This window comes from Neovison vison, chromosome 7 (genome assembly GCF_020171115.1).
Source record: "Neovison vison isolate M4711 chromosome 7, ASM_NN_V1, whole genome shotgun sequence".
Lineage (NCBI taxonomy): Eukaryota > Metazoa > Chordata > Mammalia > Carnivora > Mustelidae > Neogale > Neogale vison.
The window spans coordinates 118809806-118832005 of NC_058097.1; the positions used below are offsets into that span (position 1 = coordinate 118809806).

At 46.5% G+C, this 22200-nt stretch overlaps 1 protein-coding gene across 3 annotated transcripts in view; it reads right to left on the bottom strand.

The window, feature by feature from the left end:
• Positions 1-1462: 1462 nt before the first annotated feature.
• NFRKB (nuclear factor related to kappaB binding protein) overlaps positions 1463-22200 on the bottom strand; it is a 41218-nt gene continuing 20480 nt past the window's right edge. For 2 of the 3 annotated variants that reach the window (XM_044258201.1, XM_044258199.1), the window contains exons 14-27: positions 19081-19160; positions 18926-18972; positions 15161-15221; positions 14558-14732; positions 13150-13256; positions 12617-12740; positions 11930-12009; positions 11575-11795; positions 11182-11452; positions 10380-10592; positions 7073-7840; positions 3583-3689; positions 2661-2796; positions 1463-2547 (exon numbers count right to left, since the gene is read on the bottom strand). In XM_044258201.1, the coding sequence (XP_044114136.1) occupies positions 2422-2547; positions 2661-2796; positions 3583-3689; positions 7073-7840; positions 10380-10592; positions 11182-11452; positions 11575-11795; positions 11930-12009; positions 12617-12740; positions 13150-13256; positions 14558-14732; positions 15161-15221; positions 18926-18972; positions 19081-19160 (2516 nt within the window). In that variant the 3' untranslated portion in view covers positions 1463-2421. The remainder of the gene's footprint in view (positions 2548-2660; positions 2797-3582; positions 3690-7072; positions 7841-10379; positions 10593-11181; positions 11453-11574; positions 11796-11929; positions 12010-12616; positions 12741-13149; positions 13257-14557; positions 14733-15160; positions 15222-18925; positions 18973-19080; positions 19161-22200) is intronic. The other variant, XM_044258200.1, reaches the window with a different exon arrangement.

Below are 22200 nucleotides of genomic sequence, written 5' to 3' on the forward strand. Positions count from 1 at the left end.
CCACATCTCTACAAGACCCTTGAGGTCTGTATCCAAGGAACCATGTTTGATGCAAATGCTGCTCACATCCCTTGAACAACTACAGCAGGGGCTGCCATTCCTCAGCACTCCACCAACTGGCCAGGCCATACCGAAACAGACTCACCAGGGACCCAGGCCTACCCTAGCATCCTGAAACGTCCCTGTTCTCTGAGCACGCAGGTGGAGGTCTCCAGGCACTAAGGAGACAGACACGGCCAGGTGACTTTAGTAAACAAAAGAGGGAGGCAGGGCTGGGGCTGAATGTCCAAACTACTTTCCTACAATCACTTGAAAAGTAACTTCAGGAAGGGTGTGTTTAACCAGCAATAAAGACCTGAGACAGGGTCCCTCAGATGTCTACCATTTTCTACTTAGAAACTGTCAGGTGGACTCTTCTAGGAATGACATACAAATATCAAAGGACTGGAAACAATAGATGCCTTCTCCTCCACTCAGCTAAAAGGCCATTTTTCTTCTTCGTGGCGTCCCTACCTTTCCCCCTTCCTAGTCTGACTTTTGTGCCAGCCCCCGATCACCAGCAAAAGCTCAGTCACCCTTCGGCCAATTCACATCCGCACTCTGTAACTGGGGCTTACCACCCTTACTTGTTACTTGAACAAGTTACTTGAACTTCTCAGCAGGACACATCACAGCCACCCTCCCCCGGGAAGGCAGCAAAAAGGATACTTGACTTAGAATCAGAAGAACTGGATTTACATCTTGCTTCTCTTTAACCTCAACTCAGACTTGCCATTTGTCACAGGGATGAGAAGTCAGAAGAGGGATAAGAATGTCTATTTTATAGAACTGCTTTAAGAATCAAATCTGAGGTCTAGAAAGCCACCAGCCGTTCTGACCTTTGCAGCCTATCTCATCACTAGGCACCACCAAGCAACCCCCTCTAAACTAGGCCGTTGAGATTTTCTGCGCCTTAACTCCACTTCCTCACCAGACCACATAAAAGATCATCACTGAATTTCCACAGATTAAAGACACGTTTTTAATAATCTGGACACTCTCAAGAGAGACAAGGAAGCTCTGACCCTGCAGGAAAGCTCCACCATCCAACCCCTGTTCCCACACAAAAGAGGCCTATGCTGTTAACAACCAGGTTAACTGTTAAACCAGTAAACAACTGTTTAATTACTTCTGACAGTTTCCAGTATTGTTCGCAACTCTGCCTAGAGCTTGGTGACACAGCCCGGATGAGAAGCCTGGTAAATCCCAGCTGACCTCTCTAAGACCGAGCTGCAGGGTGTGCACACCACTCTCTTCTTGCTGTCTCTACTCTGGAGCAGAAGTCAGCAAAGTTTTACCGAAAGGGCCTACAGGTATAAGTATTTTAGGCCTAAGGGCCACATAGACTCTATGGCAATGATTCAGGTCTGCCTCTCACTGAAAGCAGCCATGGGTAATAGTACAGAGACAAATGGCCACAGACTGTGTTCCAATAAGACTTTATTTACAAAAACAGGTAGCCAGCCCCGAGGCTGTGGTTTGCAGACTCTTGCTCTGGAGCAAAGCAAACCTATCATCTCTGAACCGTCATAACGTCGGAGCTGCGACAGCAGCGTTTCTGCTGGCACCTGCCTACTCTGTCCACTGACTCTGGACTTTGGTTTGAACAGGCTTGACAAGGAGGACAAAGTCAGCAGGTGAAGGTAAGGACCACAATCAAGATCCTGATGCCTCATCTCTATGAGGTGGTGCCAAATTCATACCATTTCAGGGAACCCGCACTCTCTCACTCCCTAGGGTTCCTGACCACCTTGGAGCCTCCCCACTACTAGGCAGTGATCATGTCAGCCACCAAGTTACTAAGAATCCTGCTATTCTCTCATTATGGTCAAGAGTAAGTCCTCAGTTTGAGGGGCGGGGGGGAGAGGGCTAAAGCCCAAGTTTCTATTGGATAAACATGTACAACAGGTTCTTTAAAAAAATAAGTTACATAAAAATTTCTGGACACAAAACTCCTATCTAGACCACTAGTCACAGAGAAGAGCAGAAGCTAGAAAATCCAATCCCCACAGAGAACATGGCTTCCTGCCGGTCTGCACACTCTGTGGCGATGAACCTGCCCCTGGTGTCTGGCTCTTAGGAAGAGAACTGGGGCTCGTGTGGCACAACAATGACCTCGCGCCACCCTGACAGAGGAGCTTCTCCCGATCGCAACCGCACAGCGCCGGGGAAGTCTGGCGGGGACTTTTCTCGGTGTGCTCCACCGTGGAGTATGGCGGCAGATTCCAGGCCACGGATGCCGTCACACCACTGCCGGCCTTCCCCAACCAGACAAGCTGAGAAGAACGCCGCCGCCTCCCTGCTCCCCTCGTCTCGGCCAGGAGGGCAGACCGGGCGGGCGTGCGTGAGTGCGTGCACGGACGCCATCGCTCTCTCCCTGAATCACTGCTGTTCAGGTGCCTGTTTAGGAGATGGAGCTGTGGTCACGACGACAGTGGAGACTGCTTTGGAGGAACCAGAAGCTGTTCCCTGTTGAAGATGGGATGCGGGGACAGTCTGGATGCGCACCTGTGTACAAAGACAGAAGGTCCGGTTAGGTCACAGATGAGCCCCTCAGCTGCAAAAAAAACAGTGACAGGGAGAGAAGCCTGGTATGGCGGACAGCTCGCCTTGACCCTTACCTGTGTGGCCTGACCTTGTTGCTGAAGCTGCTGCAACTGCTGTGCAGTGAGGAAACTCACAGGCTTATTGCCAGCAATGAGCTTAGTACCCGCCGGCATGGTGGTGAGGATGATATTGCGGCCCAGCCCACTGAGGCTGTGGAGGGAAAGCAGCAGAGGTGAGGCGTCATGATAGGCAAGGAGTCACCTCTGGCCCAGAAGCAGGCTGCATGCTTAAGGATAACAGGGAGATCTGCAGTCCTGCGAGAATTCTGCATTCTGGACTGAAATGGAAACCAGCTGGTGAGACCACCTTTCTCCTAGCTTCTAGGCTTCCCATAAAGCTCCAAGGCCCTCAGTGCTCTGAATACAACAGCTCTGACACTGTATCCAGATCAGCAGAAATAATGGACAGGACTCCAGGGAAATGTGCATTCCAGAAAACAAACTTCTCCACCACAGCTGTCTTGAGACTATCTGATTTCATCATGCCCCTTATCCCTGTTTAGGTCAGGACCACACAAAGCCCCCAAGTAAGTCCTCCTCCTCTGAACTACCGTAACACAGAGCTCAGTGTCAAAATGATGCCTTCCCTAACACCCACACTGCGAACTGCCATCTGAGCCACAGCACCAGCACAACCTATCCCAGCACTTCCCATCCCCCTCCTTTTTTCTCCATAGTACGTCTCACCATGCTACATGGTATTTTACTCCATTATTTCACTCCTCCCCCTATGATGTAAGCTTGAAAACAGCATGGTCTTTTGTATGTTTTAATCACGGCTCTGTTTCCCCAGTCCCTAAAAACAATACTAGGTACTCAATAAATGTTAATGAGCACAACAAAGGAGAAATATCCAAAAGCCCCAGAAACACTAGCTGCCCTTCCCCTGTGTGGCAGGGAGCAATGTGGAAGCCCTGCCCTTCACGCCGGCACTTACTTGGCTCCAAGGTTGCCTTTGATGATGGGGGCCGTGACCACACTTTTGCCCTTCATAGGCTGGCTAATAACAGACAGTGGAACCGTGATCCTCGTGGGCAGCTTCCCCTAAAGAAAAAAAGAAATCAGGCTCACGGCAAATGTCACCTACTGGGCCACCAGCTAGGAGCAAGCGCCCCGATGCTCTCATTTCCTATACTCTGCAGGGGCCCAGTATTTCTGAGGGGTGGGCCCAAGCTGCCTAAAACTGCCGACAGGCTGTAGTAAGTGTTCATATATTCTGTTTAGGTCTCATCTGACATTAACCATCCTCCTTCACCCTAAAGCAGCAACAAATACAGATAACCACTGCCATCAGCATAAACATGTGTACTAAACTGCAAAGGGAAGCATCATGTTCACTTAAGCATAGTAGGAGTCTGAGCTCCGTAGAGGGTAGGCTCTCAATCATCCGTGTACCTCCCGATACTTGGCACACAACTACTATCTGCAGGAAGTGTGATGAAGGAGAGTGGCATGCGGTAGTTACTAAAGTGCACAGTCCTGCTTCCCTGGAACGCAGGCTCACTGGCGCGGTGCACACAGCTCGGCATGCTAGATTGGGAACAGGTCACATTTTCCAGGTGCTTTCCCTCTCTCCCAGAGATAAGAGAGGTTAGTTAAGGGACATTAATAATAAACTCAATCAAGTGAAAAGTCCAACCCCAAAGCCAATAAAGGCTGAAAAGGAACAAAGCAGAAGGTGAACAGGCCTAGAGTCTTTGCATTTCAGGATGGCGAAGATTAGCTCACATAATCACCAATGTTCAGGGGTGCCTCTTAACCCTTGGCTGGTAATAAAACTTAAACATAGTAAAATCTTGTGTAAATCTGGTTTTTAAAAATAATTCAGAGGGCACCTGGGTGGCTCAGTGGGTTAGAGCCTCTGCCTTTGGCTCAGGTCATGATCCCAGAGTCCTGGGATCGAGCCCGCATCAGGCTCTCTGCTCAGTGGGGAACCTGCTTCCCTCTGCGTACTTGTGAACTCTGTCTGTCAAATAAATAAAATCCTAAAAAAAAAAAAAAAAGATTCAAGGGACGCCTTGGCTCAGTCACGCTCGGGTCATAATCCCAGGGTGCTGGGATTGAGTCCTGCATCAGGCTCCCTGCTTGGTAGGGAGCCTGCTTCTCCCTCTGCCTCCTCTGCCTGCTGCTCCCCATGCTTCTGCTGACTGATAAATAAATAAATAAAATCTTTTAAAAAAAGATTCAAGAGGGGTGGTCATTAGGATACTCAGAAAAGGCATCAACACTTCCCAAGGGCAAGCTATTTCTCAAGAAGCCAGGCACTCAGGTACAAAACTGTGTGTCACAGGTCCCCATACCAATCTCCAGCTGATTCACAAGTTGTAGCCTATCAGAAAGCTCAACGATGTCAACAGACAAGAGAATAACTTGAGATGGTACCTCCAGGTGGATTTACTTATGGTTTTTATTTTCTAAAGAATGCCTTAGCCGGGGCGCCTGGGTGGCTCAGTGGGTTAAAGCCTCTGCCTTCAGCTCAGGTCATGATCCCAGGGTCAGGAGATTGAGCCCTGCATCGGGCTCTCTGCGCAGTTGAGAGCTGCTTGCCCCCCCCACCGCCTCTCTGCCTGCCTCTCTGCCTACTTGTGATTTCTGTCAAATAAATAAATAAATAAAAATCTTAAAAGAAAAAAAAAAAAGCCTCAGCTGCTTTCAACCTTCAGACCACCATAACACCAGCTGGAATCGTCCCTCTGTGACCAGCCTAACTCGCTGACTAGACCGGGAAAAAAAAAAATCACTGCTTTATGCTTCGTGCCCCTCACAGGCTCTTGGGCTGTGACGGAGTAGATGCCACGGGCTTACTACGTTTCTGTGTTAGGAGAAAGATTCAAAGAAACAAAAGTGGATCAAGTACACACTGTCTTCTTTTTTCCTTAATTTAACTTTTGTGATATGAGAACCTAAATAAATATTTTCTTTTAAGCCACACTATATTTCAGGGTTTTTTGGCTGGTTGGTTTTACTAATGTCCTCCTTCCTCTACCACTCTGGCTTTTATCCAGATTCCTATATTTACTATATATGTTGCTTAGAAAAGTAAAACTGTGTTTAATACTGTGCATATGCACCCCACTCTACCGAAGAATGCTCCTTATCCACAGGCTAAAGAATAAAAACATGCACCCAGAAACATACCTATGTTGATATGGGAATTTGCTTTATGATAAGTGTAGTATTTCAAGTTAGTGAGTAAGGAATAAACTGGTCAGTGATGTTAGAATAAAGTAAGAACTATAAAATGACATCTCTATGACATGCCATTCACAGAACATATTTCAAATGCATTATCAACTATACTTTTTCTAAAACCCTGAAAATATTTTATTAAAATGAAAGCTAATATCTTTACTCCCTGGAGTAAGAAAAGCACAAGATGCAAAACCCAGGAACCATAAAAGAAAATGTTGATAGATCTAAACCGATAAAATACCTGTAGAGCAAAGGCTCCAAGGTTAAAAAATGACAGGCTGGAACGAAGTATTTTCTACACATATCAAGAATAACATCCAGAAGAAATAAAGAGCCATCTCAAACAACAGGAAAAAGCCAAATATCCCAGAAGAAAACTGGCCAAGATTTATTTACCCCTGGACAGCACATGGCAAAATGGATGCCCAACTCCTCTAAAGATCGAAGAAATGAAACAGAAGAACTCTCTTCACCAGTAAGATAAAGTTAAAACAACAAATCCCAGGATGCCCAGCATCGGTTAGGAGAGCTGCCAAGGAAAGTGTAAGGTGGTGTGAGCTTTTTGGTTGCATGACTGGTGTTAACAAAGCTTTCCGTGTGTATCCCTGCCCCCTTCTAACATCCTCCACTCCACAGATGCTTTTCTGCATTCACCGCAGCACTGGTCTTCAACGGAACAGAGGTTCAAGCACACCGCTTCTTAGAAAAGTAAAATATGAATATGCACTGATACAGGATTCCATGTATCAGTAAAAAGAATGCTATCAATATCCACAGGGGATCTAGAATAATCCCCAAGATATATTTTTAAATAAGTAAGGCAAAGCACAGAACAGTACACAGATTTAAGGTCTCTCACAGGGATTTCTTTTCAAACTAGGTGTACATACTGCATGAAAACGCTCAGGAAAAGGACTCGAAGGATAAATGCCAAAATACCAGTAGTAATGAGCACTCATGAAGAGTGAAGTAGAGGGTGATTGAAAAAATTTTACCTTTTACTCTAAGTACTTTTGTACGGTTTTAATCCTTTATAAGAGCGAACACATACACTACTTCATAAATTTGTTTTGAAAAAAGCTAGTAGGCTAGTAGGCTAGCTAGTAGGCTTAAGTAAGCCTACTAGGAAGTAAGCCTGTTTGGGTCAAACGAAGCAATAGAGAGCGGGTGTACTTTCCGTTCCTAAAAAGAGAAGCTCCCTAAGCAGAAGGGCTATTCTTCCCCGTGTTACTCACAGCCTGGGACGTGGAAACCACCGTGGTGCTGACAGGGACCTGCCGCACTGCAGAGGCTCCCGTCCCGATGCTGATGGGCGTGCTGGCAGCCCCAGAAGCCACGGCCACAGTCTTGGACACAGCAGCATTCATACTGGGCAAGGACACCGCTGAAGTATGGACAGTTCCAGACCCACTGGCCACTGAGGACCCTTGCTTGGCATGGGTCGCAACTGTGATGGTCTGGCCTGCTTTGGGGGGCATCACTCCCAGGCCCTGCACGATGCGGATCGTGGCAGCCGGTTTTGCTTCTGAAGAAGCCACCGTGTTTTTCGCCTTCTGGTCTGCCACACTCACACCAAGTGCTGGCATCAAGCGGAAAGCTGAACTTGAGGCTTCTGTTGGCTTGAGGTCAGGAGTCACTTTAACCACGGTGGTACCTGTTGGAGTGGACGAAGGGGCACTAGCTGAACTGGCCTTGGCAGGGCTCTCCGTGGCATGGACCGGATTGGAAGTGACGTGTAAGGTAGCAGAAATGCCTTTGCCCGCAGTGCCGCTTCCTGTCCCAAAGAGGTCCTGGGTCAATTTGACTGTCGTGACCTGGGACTTGGCCAATGTGGCCATCATGTCCGGAGTGATTCGCAGAACCGTCTGGCCTTTGGCATCTGTGGTGATGGAAGAGGGCGGCAGACGCAAGACATCCTTACCCTGGATACGGAAGTTAGTGGCTGTGAGTGGAATGCTGTTGCCCGTCTGGGGCTTCACACCGAGCTGCCCAGTGATGGCCACCTGGATAGGAAAGAAAGAGCCTTGACAAGGGGATCCGCGGTGCTAAGCTGCTTGTGCAGAGTAATGAGTCAAACCTCCATTTCCTGCGGATGTGTGCTTCAGATATTTTTCTAACTTTTTGTTTTGAAAACTGGTGAATGTTTACAAAAGTGGAGAATGGTGTGTAACAAATCCATGTACCCAGCTTCAAAGTGATCACTTTGCCAATCTTGTTTTATCTGCCCCACTTTTCCTTTTTTGGGGGGGGGGTGGACAGAGGAGCTGGAATATTTTAAAGTAAACCACTATATCATTTTACCGATCAATACTTCTGTACACACTTCTAACCTAGAAAAGGACTTTTTTTAAAAAGTAAAAAAAATCACCTACACATTAGACCAGATGGCTTTAACAAACATATATGGAACATTCCATCCCCAAAGAGCAGAATACACATTCTTAAGTGCACACAGAACGTTTTCCAAGACAGATCACATATTAGGCCACAGCCCCCAGCCCAACACACCCAACTACTAAAACCTAATAATCATCTATAAATAGTATCTAATAATATATATTTGCATTTCCCCAACTGTTTCAAAATGTCTTTTATTTACAGTTATGATGACCTTTAATATCAAGAGCAGACAATGGCACCAGTGGTCCACAGCATGGGCTTTGGATCCAGACTTCCTGGATTCCTACACCAACTCCTATCTAAGGTCAACGTCCCATGTGTAACACATGAACTCTTCTAGCCTCAAGGACCTTCTTTGCATTTCATCAGTATGCAAAGACGCTCTAATATTTCTCAACCTACAAAGCAACAGACCTTCATTTACTCCACATGCCGTCCCCACTCCCAGCCCCACTTCTCTGCTCTCTTCAGAAACAGAATTGCTGAAAAACTGCCAATATTCCTTGTCTCTACTTCCTCACCTTACATTCTCTCTTGAACCCATTCCCAAACAGCCACCAATCCACTGGTGGCCAGCCAAGCAAGCAGAGCGTGATCCGCCTGCAGCCTCACGTCCCTCACACTTTCACAGCCGACACAGGTGCTGACTTCATAAACACACTGTTCTCCAGGTCTGAATTCCAGTATCTGCACCTCAGTGTTCGCAAGCTCGGGAGATGGTATCACAATCTACCTCATCACTCAAGCCCGAAGCTGTGGGACACACTCAAATCCCTTCTTTCAACAGACCCCCCCTAATCTGCCCACCGGAGAATCACACAAGCTCAACCGCCAACCGTATATCCAGAATCCCAGCACCTCTCCGACCTCCAAAGATGATGCACACAAGCCAGCACCATCTTCCTGGACTGCCTCGACTACCTCCCAGTCTCCCTGCTTCCATGTCCCCTGAAGCCCATCCTACGCAGCAGCCAGAGAGCTTTTTAAACATAAACCAATCAACTTATTCTGGCCCACGATCTTTCAGTGGCTCCCCACGTTAAAATTAAAATCAAAGTGTGATGTGATTTAACCACAGCCAACTTCTCAAGCAACCCCCTTCGAACTCTTTCACACCTGTCTTTCCCGTTGCTCCTCAAGCGTATGACGTGAAAACAATGAATTCCCTGCACTTTCATTTACTTCATCTGATGCCTAGAATGCTGCTGCCAGATAATCCAAATATGGCACACTCTCTAACCTCATTTCGTCCCTCTTCCAAATGCCATCCCCTCAGGCCTGCAGATGGCCTTAGCTAAAATGGCACACTGTCACTCTCTACCCCTCCCCGTATACTGCTCTCCTTAGCTATTACACCTGTCCCGGAAGCAGCTCTGTCCCCTAGCTCCAAAAAGGCAGGCATTTGGTCTCTGGAATACACCACTACATCCCCAATAGTCTGGACTGTGCCTGGCACAAAAAAAGCACTCAATAAATATTTGGTCAATGAAAACAATGACATTATTTTACCATTAGAGGACTCCATTTCTTCATGTATAAAAGAAGGATAATAAAAGCATCTATCCCATGGCATTATGAGGATTAAATTACACAGTACCTATAAAAGCACAGTGTAGGCACCTGAAAAGCACATCACTGCTACTGTGCCTAATAATTCTTTGGGGTTTTTTGTGATTTTTTAAAAAAATATTTTATTTTTAAATAATCTGCACCCAGCACGGGACTCAAACTCATAACCCTGAGATCAAGAGTCACATGCTCCACTGACTGAGTCAGCCAATTGCCCTACTATTACCAATTCTTCAAAAATTCAATGATCATCCTTGCATATTCACAAGCAGGAAAGTACAAATGTATCCTACTGTTATCAGAGATAAGCAAAAACACCAACAAAGTATATGTTATACCACAAGATTGTCATTAAATAAATTCATGAAACATCTACTCTGAATCCAGAAACTACTAACTGCTAAATTATACGGAAAAGAAATAGAAGAAATCTTTGGCATCTAAAAGACTGCACCAGGGAACTTACCCTTGAAATACCCGTGAGCTAAAGATCAAAGACTACAAATCATTAAGATCTCCAATGGTCCTGCTTTAGGACAAAGGCGTCGAATCCACCCAGAGATTTCCACCAACCTGCTTGATGATGTTCTGTCCTGTGACATTCTGAATGACAGCAGCCGTGGAAGCACTTGGAGCAGAGCTGCCGGGAGAACTCGTGGCTGGCTTGCTCACGGGGTTGGCTGTGGCAGGGAGACTGGTCATCGTGAGCCCCGTCTGCCCGGGGCCAGGACGCTGCACAGTGGCTGCTGCAGTCTGGGCTTTGACTGGAACAGTAGCCATAACTGTCTGGTTCAAGTGTGAGACCAAGAGCTAGATAAGACACCGAAATGCAGCCCAGCCCACCAAGCTGCCCCCAGCATGCCCCCAGCCAGAAGTGTCCCTCTAAGAGCACATGTACTCTACCACTGCTTAAGGCTTGCTACACTCATAAGCGGACACTGTAAAGTTCTTGTATCTGTGTGGAGCATCTTAATTTTCAGAAAGCTTTCACGCTGAACCTCCCATTTTATTCCTACACAATGAGAACAAATATTATACCACTTTTAGGGTAAAGGAAACTGAGGCAGGAGGTAAGACTCTTCTCTAAAATTACCCGACTAGTTAGTGGCATGACCAGATGAAAGGCACAACGAAAGGAGCCTGAGATTTAGAAACACATCCCACCTCCACGAATGTCCTGACATTACAATCCTGGGTAAATCACTCAACTGCTCGGAAGTTCTGATTCCCACCATGTAAAACACAACTTATTAGTCATGCTTACTCGGCTGTGAACATTAAATGAGCTGCTGCGTGAGGCTCCTTGGTCCCTCCCCAGCCTGCCCACTGGACTCATGAGACCATGGCGGGGTCCAGGCTTGCTGTCCCTGTTTACCTGGGGCACGACTTTGGTCTGTGGAGCGCTGGCTGGAGCGCGAATCTGTGGTCCCGCCGGCATCTGGGGCAGCGTCTGTGTCTGCCCCGTGGACTGCTGAGGCACAGTGGGAAGGCCCGGCTGGGCCACCACCCGTACCTGGGGCAGTCCAGCCGGGCCAGAGTGGCTCACGACACGGGCGGGGGCCTGAGAACTTGGTGGAGTCTGGCTGGCAGCCGGGGAAAGCATTGTTCCTAGCTGTGGCATTGTCGGTGAAGACACCAGAAGAACACTGCAAGGAGATGGGGAAATGAGGGGGGTGGAAGGGAACATGACAAAAACCAAACAATTGAAGCCACACATCCGAAAGGCCTTTAGAAGGAGAAAGCTGGAGGAAAAAATGGAGGACCTTACCCTGAGCTAGATTTAGCTGGTTCTGAGACAGTAGTAGGGCCACTTTTGTTCACTGATGACACAGGTGGAGGGGAGATCGGAGTGGCAGGCAGAGCTGGAGTGGTGGGGGTCACAGGTGTGACCGGGGTGGGTGGCATGCTGGAGTCACTGAGGCTCATCTGGCTCTGCTCGGAGGGACCACTGCTGAGGACCTTCAGTGAACTCTCCTTGCTACCAGATTTCTACAGGCAGAGGAGAAATGTGGGTGCAGTTTAACCAAAGTCACCAAAGGATGGCACGGCACTGCGGTTCAAGGCAGGCCTCACTGCCACCCACCATGACACCCCTAAGGCAGCTGCCCTCAGAGGTCACTTACCACCTTGGACGGGGGCTTGGGTTTTTGCTGAAGGGCTTTCCGCGCTTTAGCTGCAGCAGCTTGTGCTTGGTGAATCCGCTCTGTAAACAAGAGTGGTAAGCCTCAGCACAGTAAGCAGGGCGCCTTCATTAAGAGCCAAGCCCTGGGGCGCCTGGGTGGCTCAGTGGGTTAAGCCGCTGCCTTCGGCTCAGGTCATGATCTCAGGGTCCTGGGATCGAGCCCCGCATCGGGCTCTCTGCTCGGTGGGGAGCCTGCTTCCTCCTCTCTCTGCCTGCCTCTCTGCCTACATGTAATCTGTCTGTCAAATAAATAAACAAAATCTTAAAAAAAAAAAAAAGAGCCAAGCCCTGGGGAGCCTGGGTGGCTCAGTGGGTTAAGCCGCTGCCTTCGGCTCAGGTCATGATCTCAGGGTCCTGGGATCGAGTCCCGCATTGGGCTCTCTGCTTGGCAGGGAGCCTGCTTCCCTCTCTCTCTCTGCCTGCCTCTCCATCTACTTGTGATTTCTCTCTGTCAAATAAATAAATAAAATCTAAAAAAAAAAAAAAAAAAAAAAAAAAAAAAAAAGGGCCAAGCCCTGGCTGGTGGCCTCCCCAGCGGGCTAGGTCCTGCCTGAATGTCACTGGGAAGTGTCATGGCCCTGGGGCAGGAAGCCAAAAGCACCCTAGTCGGCTCAGGGCCTCAACGCACCGAACTCCTCCTCACTCCGGTCTCGATGCAGGTAGATCCACAGCTTTCGCCCGATGTCATATTTCACACACGGGTCTTTCTCATAATGCAGCCGATCCAGCGCTCCACTCACCACTGTGTTCACCTGAGAACCAGAGCAAAGGGGAAAGGGACCCGTCAGACTCAGACACCAGAGGCAAATCGCCAGGTGTTAAGCTGCACGTGACAAACAGACCCCCTCCGGCCTGCTGGCCATACTGCTGATGGCTCACTGCAGCACCTAGCAACACTCCAAGATTCCTGAGAGACTGAGCTGCTCCCCGAAGGAGCGGGGAACCAAGAAGCCATAGAAGCTGAAGGAAAGTGCGAGTGAAATCTGTGCTCCACAGGGTCTTAGGTCATCACTGTTCCCCTTTCTCAGGACCTCTTCCTTTCCTTTTCTTCATTCAATTAAAAAAAAAAAAAAAAAAAAAACTATGACATTTTATGTTTCCTTGTAAGTTTTCTTAAATCCGTTCTGAAACAAAACAAACACCATCTCTTTTCCATCCTACCTGGGTGCTGGTGACATCTGGGGCGAGAAACTGGGAGTCCTTGAGCAGCTCACAGATCTCTGCCCGGGTACCTTCCCCATTAGGCAGCCGGGCCGCAGCATCTCGAACTGATGGCATCAGAAAATGGAAAGTCCAAGAGTCAAGCATGGCTGTCACTGAAGAGCACTGTTCTCTAACCTGCTCTCATGGGGAGCAGCTCACTGAGGAGTGCCTCAGCCTTAGTCAGACTCGACATTATCACCTATTATGACAGTAATAAGGGGGCAGTCTCCTACACCCTTCATATGTTCAGCCAAGACTAAAGTCCGTAAATTCAGGTGGGAAAAAATTTTCCACATCTGACTGAAATATAGCATTTCCTTCAATTATGAGCAAAGGTAACAAATCTTATGTTGGCAGTGATAGGATCAGAAATCAAGTGTTTTCATTATCACATCACAGCATCATTTCCACCCAACACTATTTAGAAATTATAGGAGATAAAAGACCTGCTGCTGAGGGCTGTCATTTAATATCGTAATAAAAACATACATATTTCTGCATCATAAATTTAACATTTTGATAAATATTTTGATAGGACCATTTTCTTTAGTAACTCTATGCATTTCATTTTATGCATTTAAAAACCAAATCCTGGGGCACCTGAGCGGCTCAGTGGGTTAAGCCTCTGCCTTCGGCTCAGGTCATGGTCTCAGGGTCCTGGGATCGAGTCCCGCATCGGGCTCTCTGCTCGGCGGGGAGCCTGCTTCCCTTCCTCTCTCTCTCTGCCTACTTGTGATCTCTGTCTGTCAAATAAATAAATAAAATCTTTAAAAAAAAATAAATAAAGACCAAATCCTGAGGTGACGTCTGTAGGATTTACCAGACCACCAAAAAGCTTCACGGCATAAAAAAAATTAAAAACCTCATCTTTAAAACTGTCTAGAGAAAGCAAATTCCCAAAGTTAACTATTTAGCTGGCCTGTGGAAAATTTCTACATGGAAAATAAATGTGAGCCTAGACTTCAGGGGAGAATCATGGATTCTCACATCGATCTCTGGGGACAGAATTCCCTCTTTGTGTCCCAAACTCCAAGGCCTCCTAAAACTGATCTGACCCTCAAAGCCCTTCTTGGAGTTGGCAGCGGAGACAGCTGATTACAGAAAGAAGGGATCCCTGACGAGAGACAAGTGGCACAGGGGCGCTGGGGTGGCTCAGAGGTTTAAAGCCTCTGCTTTCGGCTCAGGTCATGATCCCAGAGTCCTGGGATCGAGCCCCGCATCGGGCTCTCTGCTCAGCAGGGGGCCTGCTTCCTCCTCTCTCTCTGCCTGCCTCTCTGCCTACTTGTGATCTCTGTCTGACAAATAAATAAAAAAATCTTAAAACAAAAACAAAAACAAACAAAAAAAAGAGACAAATGGCACATACCAAGAGACAGGATGGTGACATAGGCAGGCCGGTCAGAGCGTAGCAGGGAGTGCTCCCGAGCCTTGTTGAGTGAGGTCTCCTTGTCAAAAACACCCTTCACAGGCCCCACTACAGACTCGAAGCCATGCATGCGAAAGGTGAATGCCTTATGAGGTTGGCTGTATCTGTAGCGCTCCTACCAAGAGAAAAGAGACAGGGCTGCTAAGTCACAATTAGTGGGGTTCTAACACTTTCACACAATAAGGGGTTGACCTGGAGAGACTAAAACAAGGAAACAGGTTATTGCACTAGGAATACTGAGCCAAACGTAGTGGGAAAAGGATGATTTCCAAAGAGCTCACTAGCAAAGGGACAGAGAGAGAAATATAGAGGTATTCTGCTGTCTGGAACAAAAGCCCATCAAAACATTTGTTTTGAAAACAAAATCATTTGTTTTCTTCACACCAATTCCACCCCAGCAAACAATCTCAACCAGGAGAAGATCTAAGGTTAAGGGTGTGAGTTTTCTCTAAGAATATGGACTCAAGGAGAGCCAGGCTCAGAGATTTCTCTGCATGGTCCCACAGATGAAACGATTTTCAGTGGGTACTAGCAATCCCTTACCTGCTCCTGAAAAACTCGTTTCTCTTCCCCCGTGCTGGGCCGCACCACATAGTCAGTTCTTCTGGAACATAAAGAATTCTGTATCCATCACCCCTTCTCCAGTACCCAGAACCAGTCCTTTGTACCATGAAAAAAATTTCCCTTCATTAGTATTCTGTTCCTGCAAAGGCCAAAAAGTCCACTTTCCAGACCCTACCAAGTAACTCCTATATTTCCAAAAATTACCTGAGTCTTAGAAATTCAGAAAGTTATTAGGTAGGTGAGATAGAGGCTGATATTTTTACCTGTTTTCAGTACTATTGCTAAGTAAACCCCATCTAATAGCAACAAAAAAATTCAGCCTTAGAGAAACAAAGGACTTCAAATTTGTATCAGGACAAGAACAGTTTTTCTGCTCCCAAGAGAAACTGAGTTCTACACCACTGTTATGTAAGACAACGGTTCTGCCATATTCAGGCTGGCCCTCTGCTGGTGCTCAGGGACCTAAAGAACCACACCACAGCATCAAAGCAATAAAATACTTAGAAATAAATTTTTTTTAAAGATTTTATTTATTTATTTGACAGAGAGAGATCACAAGCAGGCAAAGAGGCAGGCAGAGAGAGAGAAGGAAGCAGGATCCCTGCTGAGCAGAGAGCCTGACGCGGGGCTCGACCCCAGGACCCTGAGATCATGACCTGAGCCGAAGGCAGCAGCTCAACCCACTGAGCCACCCAGGCGCCCCCTTAGAAATAAATTTAACCGAAGAGGAGAAAGATCTGTACACCGAAAACTACAAGAATCTGATTAAAGAAACTGAAAAACACACACACACACACACACAAATAAACAAAAAGATTGCCTATGTTCATGGACCGGAAAAATATTGTTAAAACGTCTATACTGGGGCACCTGGGTGGCTCAGTGGGTTAAGCCTCTGCCTTCAGCTCAGGTCATGATCTCAGGGCCCTGGGATCAGGCCCCGCATCGGGCTCTCTGCTCAGCAGGGAGCCTACTTCCCCCTTTCTCTCTGCCTGCCTCTCTGCCTACTTGTGATCTCTGTCAAGTAAATAAATAAAATCTTTAAAAAAAAAAAAAAAAAGAAAGAAAGAAAAAAAGTCTGGGGCGCCTGGGTGGCTCAGTGGGTTAAGCCGCTGCCTTCGGCTCAGGTCATGATCTCAGGGTCCTGGGATCGAGTCCCGCATCGGGCTCTCTGCTTGGCAGGGAGCCTGCTTCCTCCTCTCTCTCTCTGCCTGCCTCTCTGCCTACTTGTAATCTTTCTCTGTCAAATAAATAAATAAAATCTTTTAAAAAAAAAAAAAAAAAGAAAAAATGTCTGTATTACGGGGGCACCCGGGTGGCACAGTCGGTTGAGAATCTGACTCGGTTTTGACTCATATCATGATCTCAGGATCATGGTAAGAGCTCTGATCTGGACTCTGCACTCAGCAGGGAATCTGCTTGGGAGTTTCTCTCCCTTTCCCCCTCCCCAATGCTCTTCTCTAAATCAATCTTTAAATAAAAAAAATAAATAGGGGCGCCTGGGTGGCTCAGTGGTTAAAGCCTCTGCCTTCGGCTCGAGTCATGATCCCAGGATCCTGGGATCGAGCCCCTCATCGGGCTCTCTGCTCAGCGGAGAGTCTGCTCCCTCCTCTCTCTCTGCCTGCCTCTCTGCCTACTTGTGATCTCTGTCTGTCAAATAAATAAAATCTTTAAAAAATAAATAAATAAATAAATAAATAAAAAGTCCAATTACCTCAAATCACCTATAGATTCAATGTAATCTCTATTAAAAGCCCAATACCATATTTCACAGAAATAGAAAAAAAAAATCCTAAAATTTATATGGAACCACAAACAACCCCAAATAGCCACCGCAATCCTGGGAAGCATCACATTTGCAGACTTCAAACTTTATTACAAAGTTATAATAGTCAAAATAGTACAGTACAGCACTAGCATAAAAGAAGACACATAAGCCGATGGAACAGAATCAAAAGACCAGAAACAAACCATTGTGTATATAGTCAAACCACTGGCTCCATTTCTGACAATGGAGCCAAGAATACTCAGTAAGGAAAGGACAGTCTCTTCAGTAAATGGTGTTGGGAAAACTGGAGAGCAACATGGGAAAGACTGAATTTGGAACCCTACCCTATACCACTCACAAAAATTAACTCAAAATGGATTAAAGACTTAAACATAACACCTAACACTGTAAAACTCCTAGAAGAAAATATATGAAAGAGGCTTCCCAGACACTGGTCTAAGCAACAATTTTTTAGACATGATACAAAAACACAAGCAATAAAAGTAAAAATATACAAGTAAGACTATTTCAGTCAAAATCTTGTGCACTGCAAAGGAAAAAACAAAATGAAAAAGCAACCTACCAAATGGGAGGAAATATTTGCAAATCATAACCACAATGAGATACCACCTCACACGTGTTAGAACAGCTATTACCAAAAAGATAAGAAATAAGCATTAGGAAGGATGCAGGGAACAGAGAACCATTGTGCACTGCTGGCAGGAATGTAAATTGCTTTAGCCACTACACAGAAAGCATATGGACATTCCTCAAAAAGTTAGGTTAAAAAAAAAAAAACTAGAACTATCACATGGTTCAGCAATCCTACTTCCAGGTGTACTTCTGAAGGAAATGAAATCACAACCTTGAAAAGGTATGTGCACCTTTATGTTCATCACAGCATTATTTACAATAGCTATACACAGAAACAACCCAACTGTCTATCAGTGGATCAATAGGCACAGAAAATGTGGTATATAATACTCCATAAGACAGAATATCATGCAGCCATAAAAAAGAAGGGACTCCTGCTATTTGCAACAATATGGATGGCCCTTCGAGGCATTATGCTAAGTGAAATAAGTCAGAGACGACAAATACTGTTATGATCTCACATATGTGGAATCTAAAAAAAGCCGAACTCACAGAAACAGGAGAATGGCCGTTATCAAGGAATGGTGGATGGGTGAAATGGGGAATGGGGAGAGGTTGATCAAAGGGCATAAACTTCCAGTTAGAACACAAGTCCATTCTGGGGATCTGACCTACAGCAAAACGACTACAGTTATCAATACTGTTTCATACACTTGAAAGTTGCTAATAGAGATCTTAAATGTTCTCACCACTAAAATGAACTGATGATTATGTGACATAATGAATATAACTAATATTATGGTAATCGATACATAATAGACAAATGTATCAATCCAACATGTTTTATACTTCAAACTTACACAATACTGTATGTCAACTGTATCTCTACAAGGCTTGGTGGGGTGTGTGTGGGGGGAACATCAGACTGGAAACAATCACATGACAACGATGTGATATAAAGAGCTCATGATTAGAGGCCAAGAGGCCTAAATTCTAGATGAGGTCCTGTCACTAACCTTCAGCAGGTCATTTAACCTCATGCCTCAATTTCTTCATAGGTAGAATAAGAAAGATCATCTCTCTCTCAAATGGGAACTGAAGGAGAATTCAGGGAAAGGACTACGCCCTCCGACAAGGTGGATCACAAGCTCTTCAGAGCGTCTACTATGCAATCCTCTCCCCAGTTCAGAATCCTTTGCTCGGAAAGCCATTCTTACTGATGGGAGCATGTTACCCTTCTCAGGTATGTTAAGGCAGGTCAGAATCAGGGGACACCTAGTTCACTACAATGCTAACATACTAAGAAATACCACCAAAACCATGGCAGGACCTTAAACTATAATTTCATGGACTACCACCCCCCATTAAAGTATTATACTCACACCCGAGGAACAGGTGTTGTGGCATCTGAGCTGTCTTCATTCTCTTGCTGGAAAAAGAAGAAACATTAACAGGTAAACACATTAAAGAATGTTGGCTAATTTAAGGGCTCTAGAAATCCAATAGGAAAAGTCTGGTTATTTCTTAAAAACCATACCTTACAGAAAGCCTGGTCTTTGGTTTCCAGCCATAGCTGGAAGAGTGCAGCTAATTCCTTTTCATTATCTTGGGCCTGGCCTATCAAAAAATTAAACAGGCAAATAACAACAACAATAACAACAACAACAACAACAATAATAGAACAATCTAAGGTATTACACAGAATCCCACTTTCTTTGTACTTGCTGTATCTATGCCAGAGAAAGAACCCATCAGAACCTATGGTGTAATGGTCCTTTGCACTTACTATCCCCTCAGCCTGTATTGCCTTCCATTCTCTGTCTGCCTGGACCAACACTTCTGATGCTTCCTGAGTGAATTGCTCATTCCCCAGGGATTTGCTGAGCAGCCACCACGTGCCACGCACTGCATGCGAGGCGGGGTTACTCAGTGAACTCAGTCTCTGTTCTCACAGAGTTTATAGTCAAGTGAGAAAAGAATACATGTTAATAAAATCTCAAAGTGAAAGGTATCACAAAAAATATCATGAGAGCTTACCCTAGGGCAGTTTTCCTATCTTTGTGGGGTCAGAAAAGGCTTCTTCTCATAGTGGGGCAACAGAAGCATTCTACCAACTCGTACAGCAATGAGCAGGCCCTCAGGCAGGAGGAAAGCTTGACCCCCTTGACCCACCTAGAGAAATAAGCACGTCCCTCTGTGCCCTCCTCCCCTACTACTTTGTTCGGTCTCCTACGGAAGCACCCATCACAGGACAGTCCCTATGTCTCCTGCCCAGGCTAGAAGCCAAAGAGACCACCAGCACCTGGGTCTGCTTGTGGGAAGAATGCAGCCCCTCAGGGCCTACCCTTCTCAAAGCAGCTGAGATGACACTTCTGAGGACTCAAACATGCCCTCCTTTGTCAGGCACAGTCCCACTGTCCCCGGAAAGTACTGCACTTTCTCATCCTGGAAAGACTCCCCTACTTCTCTGCCTTCTAGAATTGCTCCTTCATAGTCCATTTCCCCACAGCCTAATCCCCTTCTCAATCACTCCCTCCACATCCTTATTGGATGTGAAGTCTGCTTCTCCAGTCTACCTTGGGGAGTACTGGCTGCCTGTCCTCTCACAGCCACGCCCTTCTGTGCATCCCATCACTGCTTCCGGACTATCTTTCCCCAGCTCTTCTGGAAAATCAAAATAAATCAAAGGCCTGGTCCCCAAGACTCTTACCATCACCCACCCACCTGTTCCACCCTGCCCCCTGCTTCTTGCAGCTACTGACCTAGTCATTTCTCACAGAGCACTGGCTCACCTGGCCCCTTACCATAACACTTCCTGCCAGCACACTGGGCAACTAGCACATCCAGATGGGCAGTACGGCCAATATGCAAACCTTGTGGTTCTTTCTGTCCACACGACCTCCCTCCACTGCACTCCAGCCACTCACTCCCACAGTCACAAATGGACTCTGTCATTACCTGAAACTCCTCTATCCTCCACATGCCTAATGCAGTGTTCCTCAACCCCAGCCCTATCCACAGAATCATCACCTGGGAACTTTTAAAAACACAGCCCGCCAGCCGACTGCTGGGTGTCCACCACCTGCCCCCACAGTAAGAACTGCACTCCCTCCTGTCGACCAAGGCCAATCCCTTTCCCTCTTTCTCAGGCGTTTTCATGGTGAATTCTCCCTTCTCTTCTGCATTTTCAGTCTCCCTCTCTCCACTGTACTCTTCATATCAACACTTAGACTCAGAGTTTCTCTCATTGAAAAAAATGCCTTTCTTGGCCACAAGTCCCTCTTACTATCATCCCCTTCCCTGTTAAGCCTCTAAGAAAGTGTTTAGATTCATCGTCTCTTTAACCAGAGGTATGATGGTCAATATTTAACTGACTATAGACAAGGGGGCCCTGACTGGTAGTACCCGCAGATTTCCAAGGGGTACATTACATACGGGTCAGCAAACTGGCCACCTGTCTTATCAGGTCCACAAGCTTAAAATCCTTATTAGCTGGTCCTATAAGGTTTGCCACCCCGGGCACAGGTCCTCTTCCAAGCTGACTTCCAGCCACCAGTAGGCTGACAGAGTCAGAAAGAGCAACACAGTCAGCAATCACGGGTTGCCTTCAGCTCCCCACTGTCCTTGATGCCCGTCATACTGATAAGGAATCACTCTTACAAGAAATTCACCAGCTCTTCCATGTCCTCAAATCCATGGGCTTTATTTCACTGAACCTTTTAGGATGATCAAGGCTAATGACTACTCCCCACTTCCTGACTGGGTCCTTCCCTGGCTTCCAAGATCCAACTATTTCATGGTTTCCCCCCAAGTCTCCTTGCGGGGAATGCTCTCCTGCTCAGCCTACCCTGTCTTGGAGCTTCTCAAGGCCTTGTCAAAGGTTCTCATTTCTCCTCACTTCACACTACCTCCCTATGCCTCTGGGTTTGACTACTGTAGATATGCCAACAACTCCCTGCTTTGACTCTCCCATCTGGATTCTAAACCCACACTCTCTACTCCCTCTCACCCACACTGCCTACTTAACATCGACACTTAAATACCTCGAAGGCAGCTCACACTCAGCACGTCCAACTAAACTCAGGATCTCCACCCTCACCCTCCACAGCTGCCTACCACAATGAATGGCAGCTTCACCACAAGACACAAATCTGGAAGTGATGCTTGACAGCACGCTCCCTTTACTCCCCACAGCCAGTCATAACCAAGTCGTATGGCTTTAACCACCTACAACTTCTCAATTTGTCCATTCTCTCTCCCCCCAGATTCTCATCATCTCTACGTAGGCCTGTGTGATTTTCTCACATCCAATCTTCCCTGGCTGACCCATACTGTTTCCCCCACATGGAGAGCTCTTCTCCTCAGTCTGCCTCCCTCCCTCCCAGGCATCATTAACATCTCTGATGAAATGTTCCTTCCTCAGGAAGGTCCTCCCAACTCTGCAGAATACACCAACACCTTGTCATAAACTTCCATCTTTCTGGTACTTTCCCCTCACAAAATGTATATGTTTGTTTTTTCATGTGAATGAAATGTATATGTTTGTTCATTATATACTCTGGCACCTAACACAATCCCTGACATCTAAAAGCCAAATAAACATTTTAAGGAATAAATTAATCTACTGCACTTAAAATCTTCTCTCCTTCTCTCCCTT